The sequence below is a fragment of the Nilaparvata lugens genome, chromosome 3, assembly GCF_014356525.2.
Source record: "Nilaparvata lugens isolate BPH chromosome 3, ASM1435652v1, whole genome shotgun sequence".
Classification (NCBI taxonomy): domain Eukaryota; kingdom Metazoa; phylum Arthropoda; class Insecta; order Hemiptera; family Delphacidae; genus Nilaparvata; species Nilaparvata lugens.
In genome coordinates this window covers 22,975,741-22,991,949 of record NC_052506.1, presented here as the reverse complement: position 1 = coordinate 22,991,949, position 16,209 = coordinate 22,975,741, and the positions used below count along the sequence as shown (strand labels likewise).

Here is a 16,209-nt window from a genome sequence, read left to right as displayed (position 1 = left end):
TGCAGTGATAATAATAATAATAATGGACTTTTCTAGGAAGAGAGACTGATGTGAGAGTGAGTGCGCGTGTCAATTGTGATAGTGGTGCTACTGAAGTAATGAACTTCTTTCTCTAGAAAGAGAAGACTGATGTGTGAGAGAGCGCATCGATTGAGAGAGAGTAGAGCTATGAAGACCGATGTTTGTGGGCCAGCATGCTTTTCCACTCCGCTCCCCATCTCATCATGTAAATTACCTAGTACTACACTTTTTGAACAGCCTTCCTAGACATGCCCCTTAATCGTTTTAACTGAAACTTGGATTTGTGACGATTCTGAATTTGATTTTAATTTACCAGGCTATAATAATGTTTATGCTGCATCTAAATTCTCAAAAAGTGATGGTCTGTGTATTTTTATACATGAATCGGTAGTTTTCAATTTAAAGGAACTTATGATTGATAATGTGAATCCTCTGAGTATCAGTTGCAATATTGATGGTTATGACCTCACAGTAATCGCTTTGTACCGTTCTCCTTCATTATCTATAAATAACTTTATAACTAGTCTGGATAATCATTTGAAATCTCTAAAAAATCAACGTAATGTTGTAATCATTGGTGATATGAACTTGAATATTTTAGATAATACCAATCTCACAAATTAATATCTAAGTGTTATGCATTTAATTGGGTATAAATCCTACATAAATAAACCACAAGATTACATAATTGTAAAGATCATGTATTTTTAAAACAAGATACTGTCAATGATGGTGAGGTTGTTGGTGCAATACTAAAAACATCCATAACCAACCATTATTCCACTTCTCTACATATTAATAAAGCCAAGCAAAGAAAAAAACCCAGTCATATAAGTAATGTCACTAAAATGAATTTGTCCAGTATCATTTCCGACCTAGAGAATGAAACATGGGAACATATTTACAGCGGTGCTGATGATATTGATTCCCTGGTTGACACATTTATTAACATTTATTTGGTTGACTTACTATATCGAGAAGCATTCTTTCATTGTCAAAATTCCCCACAAAATGAAACCATTGAAAAGTGGATTACTAAGAGTTTAGTTGAATCTATAAGAAAGAGAGACAATACGTATAGGAAACTCAGTAAACAACCTTTTAATATAAAATTGAAAGAGGATTATATAGCGTATCGAAATGTATATACAATAAAAAAGGCTAAATCAGATTATTTCAAGCTGAAACTGGAAAATAGTAAAAACAACTCTAGAAAGACATGGGATTGTATTAATGAAATGCTTGATATAGATAAAAAACACGTTCAGCCAAATATAGATCCAGATATTTTGAATGATCATTTCACAAGAATTGGTGAAAAATATGCGAGTCGAATCCAGGATGATATCCATAATATTGAAATACTGACTCATTATCCCCCAGTCCTAATAACAGCATTTTTTTCAACCCAACCAACAGCACTGAAATACTTGATGTGATAAAATCTTTGAAAAACAATGCAGCAACAGGTGTTGATGTCAGTGGTGTTCTTGAAAAAAAATTTCTCAGTTCATAGTAAAACCGTTGGAATATATAATTAATAAATGTTTTCTATCAGGCTACTCCCCAAAAAAGTTCAAAATTGCAAAAGTGATAGCTCTTCACAAAACTGGTGATCATACACAACCTGGAAATTATAGACCTATAAGTCTTTTAAGTAGTCTATCAAAATATTTGAAAAAGTGATCAAAATTAGATTAGTTTGTTTCCTAGATAAAATAAAATTCATTCATAGTAATCAATATGGGTTTCAATCTGGTAAGTCAACCACTGATGCTGTTCTCCACTTAACTAACATCATAAATAACAATTTCAAATCCAAGCATAAAACACTATCAGTTTTTTTAGACCTTGCAAAGGCGTTTGATTCCATACCACACAAAATACTATTGCAAAAATTATATAATTGTGGAGTTAGGGGCATAGCAAACGATTTGTTTGCGAGTTATCTAACGGATCGCTCTCAATATTTGACAGTTAATGGTAAAACAAGTTTGAAAAATCTTTCTGTATTTGGTCTTCCTCAAGGCACAGTCCTTTCACCGTTGCTCTTTTTGATTTATGTTAATGACCTTTTGAATCTGGAAATACCTAACTGCAGAGTAATTTTATTTGCTGATGACACGGCTCTTGTTTTTTCTGGTGTGTCATGGGGGGATGTATATAACAATGCAAATGAGGGCTTGAGAATTGTAAAATCATGGTTTGATAGACATGTACTCACCATGAACCTGAAGAAGACTAAATTTATGACTTTTTCTCCTACTGAAATAGGTCAACCAGTACAAACCTTGTCTTTACAAATGCATTCTCACGCTTTGTTAAATCATGTGGATTGTGATTGCCCTTTTATTGAAAAGGTGAAATCCTTAAAATATTTGGGTATAATGATGGATGATCATATAAAATGGGATACTCATATTGAATATATGTGCAGACGGCTTAAATATCTAATTTATAAGTTTTATAAACTAAATCAAATAGCTGATTTGGTAATAATGAAAAAGATTTATTATGCTTATGCGCAATCACTTTTCCAATATGGAATTGAGATATGGGGGGCTCTGCTTATGATATCCATATTAAAAAAAATTGTCATGGCTTCCTTGAATTGGTCTTTTTAAGTTTGTTATTTGCTTGTGATTTTGTTACTTTGTCTTATCGTTTGTAAGTTTTGTGATGTGACCTGGTTTTCCATAATATTAGTTACCGTATTCTAGTGGTTTGAATAAGCTCTTTTTCTTTCTATTGACATGTTTGCTGTACCTAGTTGTTCGAACTCACTGCCGGCGCACAAGTTTTCTTTACCGGTAGTGCCATTTTGTAAGTTAGAATATTTATTTTATCAATCTGTATTATTTTATGGCAAATAAATGAATTTGAATTTGAACCTATGAAGAACAAACTCAATTAAATTCGATTTATTTTCCAAATACACGAATATAAAATAAAATATACAACATATTTTGGAATCCCCTACTAGACTATCCATCTGTGTGTAGGGGGGGGGGGGTACTATTCCTAATAAAGAATATTTTCATTTCATTTCGAGAATAAGGGTGACATACACTTCATCAAAAAATCAGTTGATCAAGAATAATCCAAGATAGGCAACTTCAGTACGTCAAGTTTTCAGTTAGTCAGGTTCCTGTTGCTTTCAGAGAGCCAATATTCAGAAAGTCAATTCAATACATTCAAAATAGACAGTTTTACATGTATTTTAAAACCACCCTATCCATCTTCGCCACCCTTTACTCATAGTAACAGTAATACAATTATACAAAGCATTGGTGAGGCCGGTGGTGTTTTACGGATCGGAAACATGGGTGCTTACTGCTGGAGATATGCAAAGACAGAGTTTTTGAAATAGAGGAATTATTAAAGAATGAAGACATTGTGCGGTCGATTAAAGTTGGCAGAATAAGATGGATGGGGCATATGTTGAGAATGGGAGATGGAAGAATAGTGAAATGTATATGGTAGGAGAGGATATATTATAGCAGAAGAAGAAAAGATCGACCGAGAAATAGGTGGACGGATGATGTGATCTAAGGACGCTTGGAGTTCGTAACTAGAGGAGGCAGGCCGAGGATAGAGACAGATGGAGAGGCTATGTGAGGGAGGCCAAGGGTTGTAAAGACCTGTAGAGCTGAGGAGTAAGTAAGTAAGTAACAGTAATACAAAGTGTAAGTTAGTATGTACTAGAGAGAACCATATTCTGAAAAATATGATGAGGAATGATACAATTAAAATTGCTCACCTTCCAAATAGTTCACTAGTTGCGGAATTTTGAAGTCCCATATCGACTTGACCTTGTCGTTGATTTTTGTGGAAAAATGCATCAGGAAATTGAGGAGATGCGGTCCCCTATTGCCGTGAAGTGGTGACCCGAGAAGCGCCAAAATTCGAACTATCATTTCCTGTGGTTCGGGCACTTCATTACCAGCATTTTCATCTGCAAAAGTAGGTACACAAAATTTTGATAAACTAAATTTCTAGTTTGAAATTGGAATAAAATTTATAATGATCGGGCATTCTATCACCATCATTTACGTCCGAAGAAGAAGAAAAACTTGTATGCTTTAAAGAAGGTAGGCTTTTTTTTGAATAATATTTTTCAAATTTTAATTTGAATGATGTCCAAATAGTTTTTTATTATTTTTCTAAATGTTGAGGAAGAATACTATTGACTGTTATGGGAGTGTTCACACATTTCTTACAATGCTTGAACACTGCCATAAAAAACAACTGCTTACCAGGCGTTATTGTGTGAACACTCCCATAAGAAGAAACAACTTACCGAGAGTTTTGGTATGAACACCCTCATGACAACCAACTGCTTACAATGTGTTTTGGTGTGAACATTGACATATGAAGTGCTATGAACTGCTAAGGCTGGACACTAACGATAGGACATGCATGATGAACCATGTGATGAACAATGTGTTTAAAAAACATGTTGTCATACGTGGTTGTGTCATCACAACTATAAAGGCTTCGAGCAAAAGTTTTTGTATCTTCGATTTTTTGTTATTTATTTTTTCTTCGCTGATCTATTGAGGTTAACTTATTTTTGTAACATGATTTGAAGTAGTTATTTATTGTTTTTTTTATGTTAGAATGCTCTCGCTGATGACAAAACATACATGATGAACATGTTAATAACAACAATATAAAAACCTTGTAGTACCCTTTATTATAAAAAAAACTTTAAAATTAGTTTATACTTTAGTATAGTTGAAATGTCAACTTGAAAATGACCTAAGTTAGGGTCAAAAGAATTTAAAAGATTTTTTTTCAATAAAGGGTACTACAAGGTTTTTATATTGTTTTTATTAATTTGTACAAAAGTAGCCCATGTAAGTGAAGTGTTTTTATGATGAACATGTGTATGTGCATGATGAACATGCATGTACAAGCATGTTCTACCGTTAGTGGCCAGCCTAAGAATAAACTGCTTACCTTTTGACGATATGCTGATTTTGTGACGATATTAATAATTCTTGTTGTAATTTGACACTGTTCAGATGTATTTTGTGCATTTTGATGAATAAAGAAATTTTCAATTCAATTCAACCTGGTATTTTAGTATGAACACTGCTTACTATGTGTTTTGGTGTAAACACTCCCATAAGAAGGAACAGCTTAGCAGGCGTGAACACTGCGTGAACACTCCCACAAGAGCCATCTGCTTACCAGGCATTTTGGTGTGAGCACTTCCATAAGAAAGAACTGGTTAGCAGACGTTACTATGCGTGAACACTCTCATAAGAAACAACTGAAAGTTTTCGAAAAAATAGTATTTGAAAAGTGGTTACCAGGCGTTTTGTCATGGTCGATCTTTGCAGCGAGGTGCGCCAGCGACTTGGCCACAGTGGTGCACGCTGGCTCATACTCGGGCAACAGAAGCAGCCGTTGCAGCACGCTCCACATCAGCCGCTCTACGCCCGCCACCGTGCTGCACAACAGGAACACTGTGCTCGCACACATCGACAGCAGGTCTTCGCTCGAGTCGTCCCACTTCTGATCTCATCAAACATTCAAGTCAAATCATCTCTCTATTGCCATCAAGAACAAATTCAAGCAAGCAAAAGCATCTTCAACGAAGGAGATTTAATAAATTGTAATGCCTTATAAATACTATGTAACGTTTTAAAAGAGAAACCAAAAAGTAACTTATTACTGTATCACTATATTCAAGATTTTTTCGAATAATACATTCTACATAGAGACTTTTTCTTTTATTATTCACTTATTTATTTATTACAGAACAAAGAAGACTACAGGCATTAAGCCCAAAACAGTCTTCACTACAATTTACAATTGCATTGAGCAAGTTACTTATTATTTTATGTGTTTATTTAATCTGTTATCTGAAATAAATTGTGTTTGAATTTTCTGCACTGAATATTTTTCACCGGAGACTTTTCGTCAAGACTTTTTATTTATTTCAATATTTGTATAACATATTGCATTTCCACTTGTTTATTTGGTTTATGTGTCAAGAGAGCAATTATGAGATATTACCTTGTGCTCTCATATGTATCTCAAAATAATATTCATATAGTTTTTGAAAACGAAATTGATCCTTAAATTATTAAGGAATTGAACTAAGTAAATAATTTACATATATATTTTCATATATAATTATAATAGTTTGATATAATATATATTTTTGATAGGTTCGAGAAAGATGATTGATAAAAATTTAATTTGATGAAATTTAGATTGATTTCCTCAATCTCAAGTTTTCGTCGAGCAAACAATCGTCGGCTCAAATGTTTAACACATATTCATTGAACCATCATACAGGTCAATTTCGTTGTCCTTCGACTCCTTTGTCCTTTTTTGAGGATATACAATGAACGTGTATAAACTAAATCAACCCAAAATTGTACTGAGAATGTCGATTTCTCTTAGTTTTCCCGTAATGCGCCATCAAAGTAGCCCTAACTCATCTAGGGATCATAATTTTCAACCAAGGATTAGAAGTCATGTTTCATAAAATCAGTGTTTAGTTGCAGTTCTAATAACTCACCGCGTTCTGATTTGTAGGAGGACAACAATGTTTCACTATAAATTCTATGAAATCGGAACAGTTGTCGACATTGCCTCTGCACATTAGAGCCACTATAGCCTTCAACAGAGCTTTCTTCACCTGCAAAATAAAATAAGAAATTCCATACATCATCACTAGATGAGGCTGTGCAAAGGCTAAAAATAAACTTTCTACTGGTGATATTTTACAAAGTTTTTCGATTTGTATATCATCAAGCTATCAAAATGGAAAAGTTTTCTCAGGAAAACATTTTTTTCTCATCATTACTTTTCGAGATATGAGCGCCTAAAGTTTAAATTTCAAATTCAGTAAGAGATTAATCAATGAGATTTAGAGGATAAATTTTCCATGGTATTGTTGATTGAATAAAACAAAAAAAAATGAAAAATAATTTTTTGAGAAAGTTATTCAATTGACTAAAAATGACCAAAAATAACTTTTGAGTTATTTTTGGTAAATTGAATAGCTTTCTAAAAAATTGATATTTTCGAAAATGTTTTGTTTTATTCAATGAACAATACAATAGGAAATTTATCCTCTAAATCTCATCGATTAATCTCCTACCGAATTTGAAATGTTCTGTCCAAAAAATTTAAACTTTAGGCGCTCATACCACAAAAAGTAATGATGGGGGAAAAATGGTTACCAGAAACTTTTTCATTTTGATAGCTTGATGATATACAAATCAAAAAACTTTGTTAAATATCACCAATAGAAAGTTTATTTTTAGCCTTTGCACAGCATTAAAGACAATAAACATATTTGATAAGAAACACATTCAAACATTTTTTGGATATCTTTTCTACATACAGAATAGCTACAACTAGTTCCAGTTACAAAATAGCTTACCCCAATGTATGAATCATTATCAAGTAAATATCAAGAGAGAAAAAAGCTGAAATTCGTCCTACAATTGCTTGGTTTAGTTATATAGTCAACAAGAATGATGTCAAAAATAAAGTTAGGTCCAAGTTTACAAAAACTATACTATAGATTTCGACTAAAAAACCCAGACTGGAAACCAACAATTCAAATGTGAAAAGATTAAGGTGGGTCCATGCTTGCTTATTTTATCTCTGTATTTTAATGTGATTGTATTGTTTATTGTTTGCTAACGATTTGGTTAACCTGTAGAAATTACATTATTGTCCAAATTTCACCATGACTTCAAACTAAAAACCATCCAATTTATTTCGTAGATCTCTAGCGTAGATCTCTAGCACCCTTTATAAGCTCATATCAGACACGACTCATTTAGAAAAATAAATGACCCGAATTTGATATTGAATTGAGATCTAATTTGAGGTCCAAGTTATGAAGTCATGAGAAAAGATAGTACCAACAGCGTTGCCGATACTCTGCGTTGCCACTGCCTTCTATAGTAAATTGCTGATTCCGGTATATCTGAAGTAATATTAACTGTTAATTCTTATTGATAATAATCAATTACATTTTATTCGTCAAGAAAATATAATTTACATTGATTTGATTATAAATTTTCATAATTTAGATGAAATACTTTGGTAATTGACTACATTTTTACATGGTTCAGAAACAATCTGGCAATGTTGCAGAGCTGCAAAGAGATAGCGTTATCTGCTTTGTCTAATCACAGCCAAAGATAGCAACATCTATGTGAATAAAATACCGCCATTATAACACAATTACCCATTTTAATCGAGTGCTGACTTAAAAAGGTGGACCTCACTACAGCATGAGCACTGACCTTCATGGACTGATTGGGGATGAGCGACCGCAGCGCAGTCACAATATCAGGCAGCCGAGGCAGGAGAGCATTTTCAGTGCCCGACAGGAGGTGGGCGGTCACTATTAAGCCCTCCACCCTGTCTCGGTCGGAGTTGTTGTTCAGATTTCTCAGCAGGTGATCGGTCAGACGGTCTCGGAAATGATTGGCTGTGAAGAGTGCAGAAATAAGTAGTAAAGATGTAGAATTCAAACTAAAAATTTCAATTTTTAATTTAATTTATTTTTTTTTCAATTTTACAGATACGATATGCTTGGAAATTATTTTTTCAGATCTACAAATGAATAGAGAACCATGCACAATTTACTCATTTGTCAACATAATTGCAAAAGTAATTTCAATAGGAATTAAAAATTTACCATTTTTATAAAAACTGATATTTGTAGTCAATTTGTCTTTGCTTGAAATATTGATAATCTATTATATCTCCATTAGAATTAGCTTGAGTTGGCATTTAGCAATTATTACAATTAAGAAATCGTTAATTGATCATTTTTCGACGACAAATAATAATGATCAATTGACGATTTCGTATCATAAATTATTTTATGTAAGATTCTTTTTGCGTTGAACCAATAACGGGAAACTAGAAATGAATGACATACTATTTATGCTCAACGAAGTTAGTTTACAATACTTCTTGATTATATTTAAAACGCATATTCCTAATGCATGAAATGAGCTTATAGTAGACTATTATAATTTCATTTTACGATAAATTCAGTAGCTAGACTATTCATATTTTACACTTCATAACATTCAACAGTGTAATAACACTGTTAACATTATAATAATAAGAGAGTGTAAAAAATATGCTTGCTAAATTATTCAATTATAAGAGTTGAACACATTTTACTAAGCCACTTCTCGATTCCCGGGATGGCAAATAATTTTTGAATAGAAGCTCTCATCGAATTTCCTTCTAGCTGTTCACTCAGTTCCATTAGTAGAAGTCTTTGGTGTGGTTGGCAACATTTAATTTATAATTCAGTATAATAATAACTATTTTTCTATAATATAATAAAGCATAAAGATTCAAATCTTGTCGCCGTCAAAGCGATAGACCAATAGAAAACAAGACTCGTCGTGACAACATTCTTTTTATATAAATAGTAATTGAATAAGCACAGGGAATAGTTGATGACAGCTTTATCTTATCTTTTAGCCGCTGAGTCAGATATAGTTCTCAAGATTGCAGCTGCTTATCAATATAGTATTGTACTCCAACCGAATTAATATATCTGTACCGTAACTCTCACTTAGAATTGATTATCTTGAGGTTGCTTTGATATTTAGTAATCTGTATTCAGCTTGAAAATTTCAGTTGAAACTTGACTGGCGTTGATAGTGATTGTTATTGTTAGTGGCAGTGTTGAATTGTGATCATTTTTACACCAATTTACAAGTGCATTACGGACGGTCTAGACTAACATCAACTTACAAATTATTTTCAATTGAATAACGGGATATTAAGATTTCAAAATGAGTCGCTCATACGGAAAATTCAAAAACCGCTTTCTCCAAGCTTCAAACAACGGCATCGGCTACGATTGCAAATTCATAGTCGGTCCTGACAATACTGCAATCCAAGGACATAAATTCCTGTTCTCGGTGGCGAGCGAGGTGTTCCAAGCAATGTTCTACGGCGATTTGAAGGAAGAAAACGCTGTGAAAATCGACGATCTGGACTTTGAAGGATTCGAATCCATGAAGCATTTCATCTATACAGGTGAGGTGAGATTCACATCTGCAATTCACGCCCTCTCAACTTACATAGCGGCTCGCAAATATATAATTCCTGAACTCAACAAGGGATGCATGAACTACATTAAAAAACAACTGAATCCCTCCGAGGTACTGGAATTCTATGAGCATTGTGAAACGTGCAATGCACCCGAATTCGAAGAGCTGTGTTTAAAAATTATGGAAGAGAAAACCGACCAAATAGTTGACAGTGACTATTTCCCAACAGCCAAAGCCGAAACAATCAAATTGATTCTCAAGTCTCGGAGTCTGAGTTTGAAATCGGAAATCGAGGTGTTCAATCTGTTTGAGAAATGGGCTCTGGCTGAAGCAGCTCGCAGACAAATTGGTGATAGTGAATTGGCATCTAGTTTTAATCATCTGAAAAAGTACGTACGGTTTCTCACAATCAGTAGGGGAGAGTTCACCAAACTTATTGAAAAGTCTTTGCTGCTCACACCAACCGAGAAACGTGCTATAGAGAGCAATCTTTTGCAATCATATTCGAAACCCATGCCTGTAGATCTGTCGGTGGTACAAATGCAACGTAGCTTTCTGCCTAAATCAGTCACATCAGAAACATTTCAATACTCACATACATTTGTAATTTCTTTGAAGAGCGCTTGTGCATCGTGTAAAACAACCAAAACTTGGATCAAGTTTTGTGATCTTACTCTGATTATTTCACCTGAACATGGCGACAGGAATATCTTCTTCTACGTTAGGCCTAGTCGATATAGTTGTGGACTAAATAGAATTAGCATGAATTACAGAATAGAAACAAAAGTTTCAGTATTAGCGACAAATGAAATTGATGACCTAATCTTCAGAGATAGATCTAAATTCTTCGTGAACAGCAACTTGTCGAATGATCAACAAGATAAGGTAACGGTTGCTGAAATTCCAATTCATTTAATAACTAACAAGTATATTTCAAGAGGAACACATGACCATGTCAAAGTTCAAATACAATTCAACATTGAGTAGACTTATTGGAAAAAAATGAGTACAAAGCTAAACGAGTATAGCTTTCATTCATGTTGTAATGTTATTCTGTTTTAGGTTCTAAAACTTTCTAGTACTTTATATTAAGTGAAGGAAAATATAATATTATTTTGTGGAAAACTGATTTAATCAAATCGATTTTCAATTCTTACCTATTCTATCATAGCATCGTAGCACCTCACTATGGTTCTTCACAGTTTGAGGGTTTTTGTAATCTGGAATAATGATCACCTGTAAAAAATCATCTATAATATAATAAAGAAAAGAATTGGCTTATACAAATACGGGATAGGAAGTACACGAATGACGCATCATCACGTCTTAGCTACTGGACTGATTAACTTGAAATTTTGCATATAGATTCTTAATTTACCGACGATGGTTATGGACCTACTTTAAATTCTTCAAGATTTCAGTAGGTCAAGATTTCAGTAAGTCAAGTTTTTAATTAGACCCTTGCGGAGCACGGGTTACCTGCTAGTATATAATATATACTTGCAATTTTCTAGCTTTCTAGGGGCATATTACAAATAAATGTTTGAATTGAATTGAATGTTGGCCGATTGTTATGACATGTCACTGCCCTTCTAATCTAACCTGAACTGTAGTTTAAAAACACAGCCTTAATTTTGACATAAAAAAGTAAATTCGTAGGGCTTTAGCGCAAGCACTTTATCCACTAGACCACAGATCACAGTACGTTCTCGCTGATGAAATAAATCTTCTTAAACTTTGGTTGAAATCATCTGTTAATTTCAAATGAAGTTTATTAAATTGAACGAATCGTTAAGGTTCGTTTACATTAGTCAAGTTTACTTGAACTCAAGTTTCGTATAAAATAAATGTATTGTGCAAACTTGAAGTCAAGTTTACAAGAACATAAACTTGAATCCACTAAACCAATGTAGATCCTTCTTCAAGTTTTGCAGATTTACCGTAATCATTTAGTTTTCTACATTCTACATTGACGGACCACTGTTTTCATCTCATTTTCCCCATTTGTAGGTCGGATTGTACCTTCAAGATACAAGTTGAATGCAAAAGTCAAACATTTTTAACATCTACTTGATTCAAGAAAACTTTCAGATTCATGTTTTGGATCGACAAAACTTAAATTCATGAAAACTTGAAGAAAGATTTACATTGGTATAGTGATTTCAAGTTTATGTTTTTGTAGTTTCTAGTTCTCTTGAATTCAAGGAAACCTGACTAATGTGGACTCTATATAGAGCGGTCTTTGGCAGTATTTCATTAACATTGGTGTTGCTAACCTTGTCTATCATTCGACAAAGCTGATAGCACTACCCTTTTCTAGCTCTGCAATGATACCAAATCGTTTTTAACAATGTAGAAATATAATCAATTATGAACATTTCTTAGTAAATCATTGAAAAAATATATTCTCTTGACGAATAAAATATAGTAGGTTATTTTGAACTGGAATGAACAGTTAATATTACATCAAATATACCGGTATCAGTCACTACCTCCGTAAACAAAGCCGTAGTGCATTCATAAGACGTCAGCACAGGTAGGGCTACTAGACTAATAAAAACACTAGCTGATATACATCAGTAAAATCAACTAATTTTTATTGGTGTAGGAGACCTACCTGTGCTGAAGTCACACGAATGCACTACGGCTTTGTTTACGGAGGTAGTGCATCAGTGCAATCTTTTACAGAAGGCAGTGGCAAGACAGAAAATCGGCAACGCTTTTCTCCTATCTTTCTCCACAACGATTATAACGTTGGCCTCACTATAGTTTAAACTCTACTCTAGCGAGGCTACGATAGGTGTACCTCACTATAGTGTAAATTCTACTTTAGCGAGGCTACTCACCATGGATCCGAGACACTGCAGTAGAACGTCGACGTGCACCTCTAGCGACGAGGACGGCGCCACGAACAGCGCATGCGCCAAGCACTGTGTGACAACATAGTTGGAGACGACCGAGCCTTTGCGATAGAGGCCGAGCAGCAGGTTGACGAGGCGACTCGTCTGGTCGCCCAGTTTCTCCTTCTTCAACACGGCGAACATCGGGCCAAGCGCCACCACACAGCTCTCTACTATCTAACCAACAACAATATTAAACTTTCAATTATTCATTTATTCACAATTTCACAATGCAAACAACAGCTAAAGTTTTGGAAAAAAGGGACTGTGAAATGTTTCATTTTTAATCAACTGTTCAAGTAGCCCTAATGAAATACTTCATCCGGTAAAAACCTGCTCCCTTAACATCTCAATGAGACTCAAATACAATTCATCCAACAAAGTTACATTCTCATTCATTTATTCACAATTTCACAATGAAAACAACAGGTAAAAACCAGGTAAAGTTTTGGAAAAATGAGACTATGAATTATCATTTCATTATTAATTAACAGTTCAAGTAGCCCTAATGAAATACTTCAGCAGGTAAAAACCTGCTCCCTTATCATAGCAATAAGACTCAAATACAATCCATGTTCAAAACAAAAATTTTAAATACAATCCATGTTCAAAACAAAAATTGTGAGTAAACTAAGGCCACTAACGGTAGAACAAGCATGATACACAGTATTCAAAATTTGTTGTGTCGTCACAGCGAAACGCTTCGAGCAAATTTTTTGAGGTCAGGTTTATGTATTTCCGATTTTTTTTACTTTCCTTGCCCTACTACCATAGGTAAGGAAATTATTGCTTTCCAAAAAAAATTAAGGTACGCCAATTTCAAGTTTTCTATACGTTTCAAGGTCCCCTGAGTCCAAAAACATTATTTTTGGGTGTTGGTCTGTGTGTGTATGTGTGTATGTCTGTGAACACGATAACTCTATTCCTAATTAACCGATTGACTTGAAATTTTAAACTTAAGGTCCTTATACCATGAGTACCCGACAATACGAAATTCAATAAAATTCAATTCAAGATGGCGGAAAAATGGCGGATAATTACTAAAAAAACATGTTTTTCACGGTTTTCTCAAAAACGGCTCTAACGATTTTCTTCAAATTTATACCATGGGTAGCTATTTATAAGCCCTATTAACTGACATGAGTCTCATCTCTGGGAAAATTGTAGGAGCTCCGTAATATTCTTGAGAAAAATGGCTCTTGAGAAAAATGGATGATTACTAAAAAATCATGTTTTTCACGATTTTCTCAAAAACGGCTCTAACGATTTTCTTCAAATTTATACAATCTACTACTACCCTATCAACTGGCATGAGTCTCATTTCTGGTAAAATTGCAGGAGCTTCGTGATATTCTTGAGAAAAATGGCGGATAATTACTAAAAAACCATGTTTTTCACGGTTTTCTCGAAAACGGCTCTAACGATTTTCTTCAAATTTATACCATGGATAGCTATTCATAAGCCCTATCAACTGACATGAGTCTCATTTCTTGGAAAATTGCAGGAGCTCCGTAATATTCTTGAGAAAAATGGCGGATAGTTACTAAAAAACCATGTTTTTCACGATTTTCTCAAAAATGACTTGACCGATTTATTTCAAATTCATACCCTGTATAGTTATTTATCAGCTCTATCAACTGGCATGAGTCTAATTCCTAGGAAACTAATGGGGTCCACCCCATCCTTGAGAAATGGACTTTGTAAACAGACATGAGTCTTTTGTCCTTCTCGTGCATGAGGTACGTGGGTAGAGCAGTTTATGAAAAGAACACATAGTCGAGATATTTCATCTGTAGAACAGTTGTTTTGACGACTTTTAATAAATCATCGATTTTTCACAATTTACACAAAGGAAAAAGTAATCTGAAAACAATAATAAATTATACACTTATACAGTAGTCTGATCGTAGTTTCAAATATGTTGCCGCCAATCGTCATTATGTTATTCCCCTTAATTATTCTCGTTTAAGAATGAGGCTTACAATTCAAGCAAGGAAAGTTGTGTGAGTGCACCACACCAGATTTTTTTCTTTGCTGCTCTATTTGGGTTGACTTATTTTTCTATCATTATAATTTGCAATTTTTCAGTGGTTTATTAATTATTGTTATTGGATATTTTATGTTAGAAGCCTCTCGCTGATGATGAACATGCATGACGAACATCTATTTGTATGTGGATAATGAACATGTTTATCATGTTAGCGACCATCCTAACGTCAAAAAAAGTACTTGAAAACTACTACAGTGAGGTCCACGTTATAATGGCAGTGAAAAAATATAGGTGAAGTGTTGCCGATTTCTGCCTTGCCACTGCCTTCTATAAAATATAGCTGATTCCGGTGGATCTGATGATCTTTATTGTTGAAAATAATCTAATATATTTTATTCCTACATTGTTAGCAACACCAATGTTAATCAAATACTAGAGTGGACCTCACTATAATGAGAAAAAATTTCAATTGATATAGAGAAGAAAGTTTAGAAAATTACGAAAATTCTGTATAAGTGTAAATAAGGGTGACAATCACTTTATCATGGTTTCATATAGTCACGAATCAATTGTTTGGGAGGGTCTCAGTTCAGACAGTTCAGTAAGGAGTGCCTCAGATCGCTATATGTCAATTTCTCTGGTTTATGAACATAACCTAAAAGGTTATGTTCAATTAGGTTTTAAATGTAAGAGGAAAGATTGGAAAGGTTAGGTTTTCGCTTTTAAATTACTATACAGAGTGACCACCCATTTTAAAATGAAAAAATCATGAGTCATTCCCGGTTTTCCAAAGTAAAAATTCAAATTTTCCAGGTAGAGTTTCGGTATTTGAGGAAAAAGATACATTCGTAAAGAATTTATTATGGAAATCTTTAGTTTGATCTTCCATGACGAATTGCGGATAGATATTTAAATTTCCAAATATATTGATAATTTTTGACACTACATTCTATTTTTGTGAGGAATTAGTACGTTATTTTAACTACTAATGTGTGTGGAGTGCTTTCGGACAGAGTCCATTTTCAATACTCAGTGAGTAGTTGAAAAATGAAACATTCCTCACAAAAATAGACTACAATGTCAAAGTTATCAATACATTTGAACATTTATAATTTATTCTGAGTCATGACACTTCCTATCTTGAAGAAAGTCTCATTCCAAAGAGAATGAAGCCATCAAAATATTTAATTTTGAAATGCAATTGATTTATATCATGACTGAAAATATGATC

The 16,209-nt window shown here is 33.8% G+C and overlaps 2 protein-coding genes across 3 annotated transcripts in view; one reads left to right on the top strand and one right to left on the bottom strand.

Annotated features, from left to right (window-relative positions):
- LOC111047619 (maestro heat-like repeat-containing protein family member 1) overlaps window positions 1-16,209 on the bottom strand; it is a 68,570-nt gene that overhangs the window by 34,812 nt on the left and 17,549 nt on the right. For both annotated transcript variants that reach the window (XM_039423320.1, XM_039423321.1), the window contains 6 exons: window positions 12,935-13,165; window positions 11,246-11,324; window positions 8,307-8,494; window positions 6,560-6,679; window positions 5,340-5,544; window positions 3,782-3,976 (listed from right to left, as the gene is read on the bottom strand). In XM_039423320.1, coding sequence (XP_039279254.1) covers window positions 3,782-3,976; window positions 5,340-5,544; window positions 6,560-6,679; window positions 8,307-8,494; window positions 11,246-11,324; window positions 12,935-13,165 — 1,018 coding nt within the window. The remainder of the gene's footprint in view (window positions 1-3,781; window positions 3,977-5,339; window positions 5,545-6,559; window positions 6,680-8,306; window positions 8,495-11,245; window positions 11,325-12,934; window positions 13,166-16,209) is intronic.
- On the top strand, window positions 9,559-11,217 carry LOC111047620 (BTB/POZ domain-containing protein 3-like). Its single transcript, XM_022333421.2, has one exon. It carries the CDS (start codon window positions 9,828-9,830, stop codon window positions 11,073-11,075), a length of 1,248 nt encoding a protein of 415 aa, XP_022189113.2. The 5' UTR covers window positions 9,559-9,827; the 3' UTR covers window positions 11,076-11,217.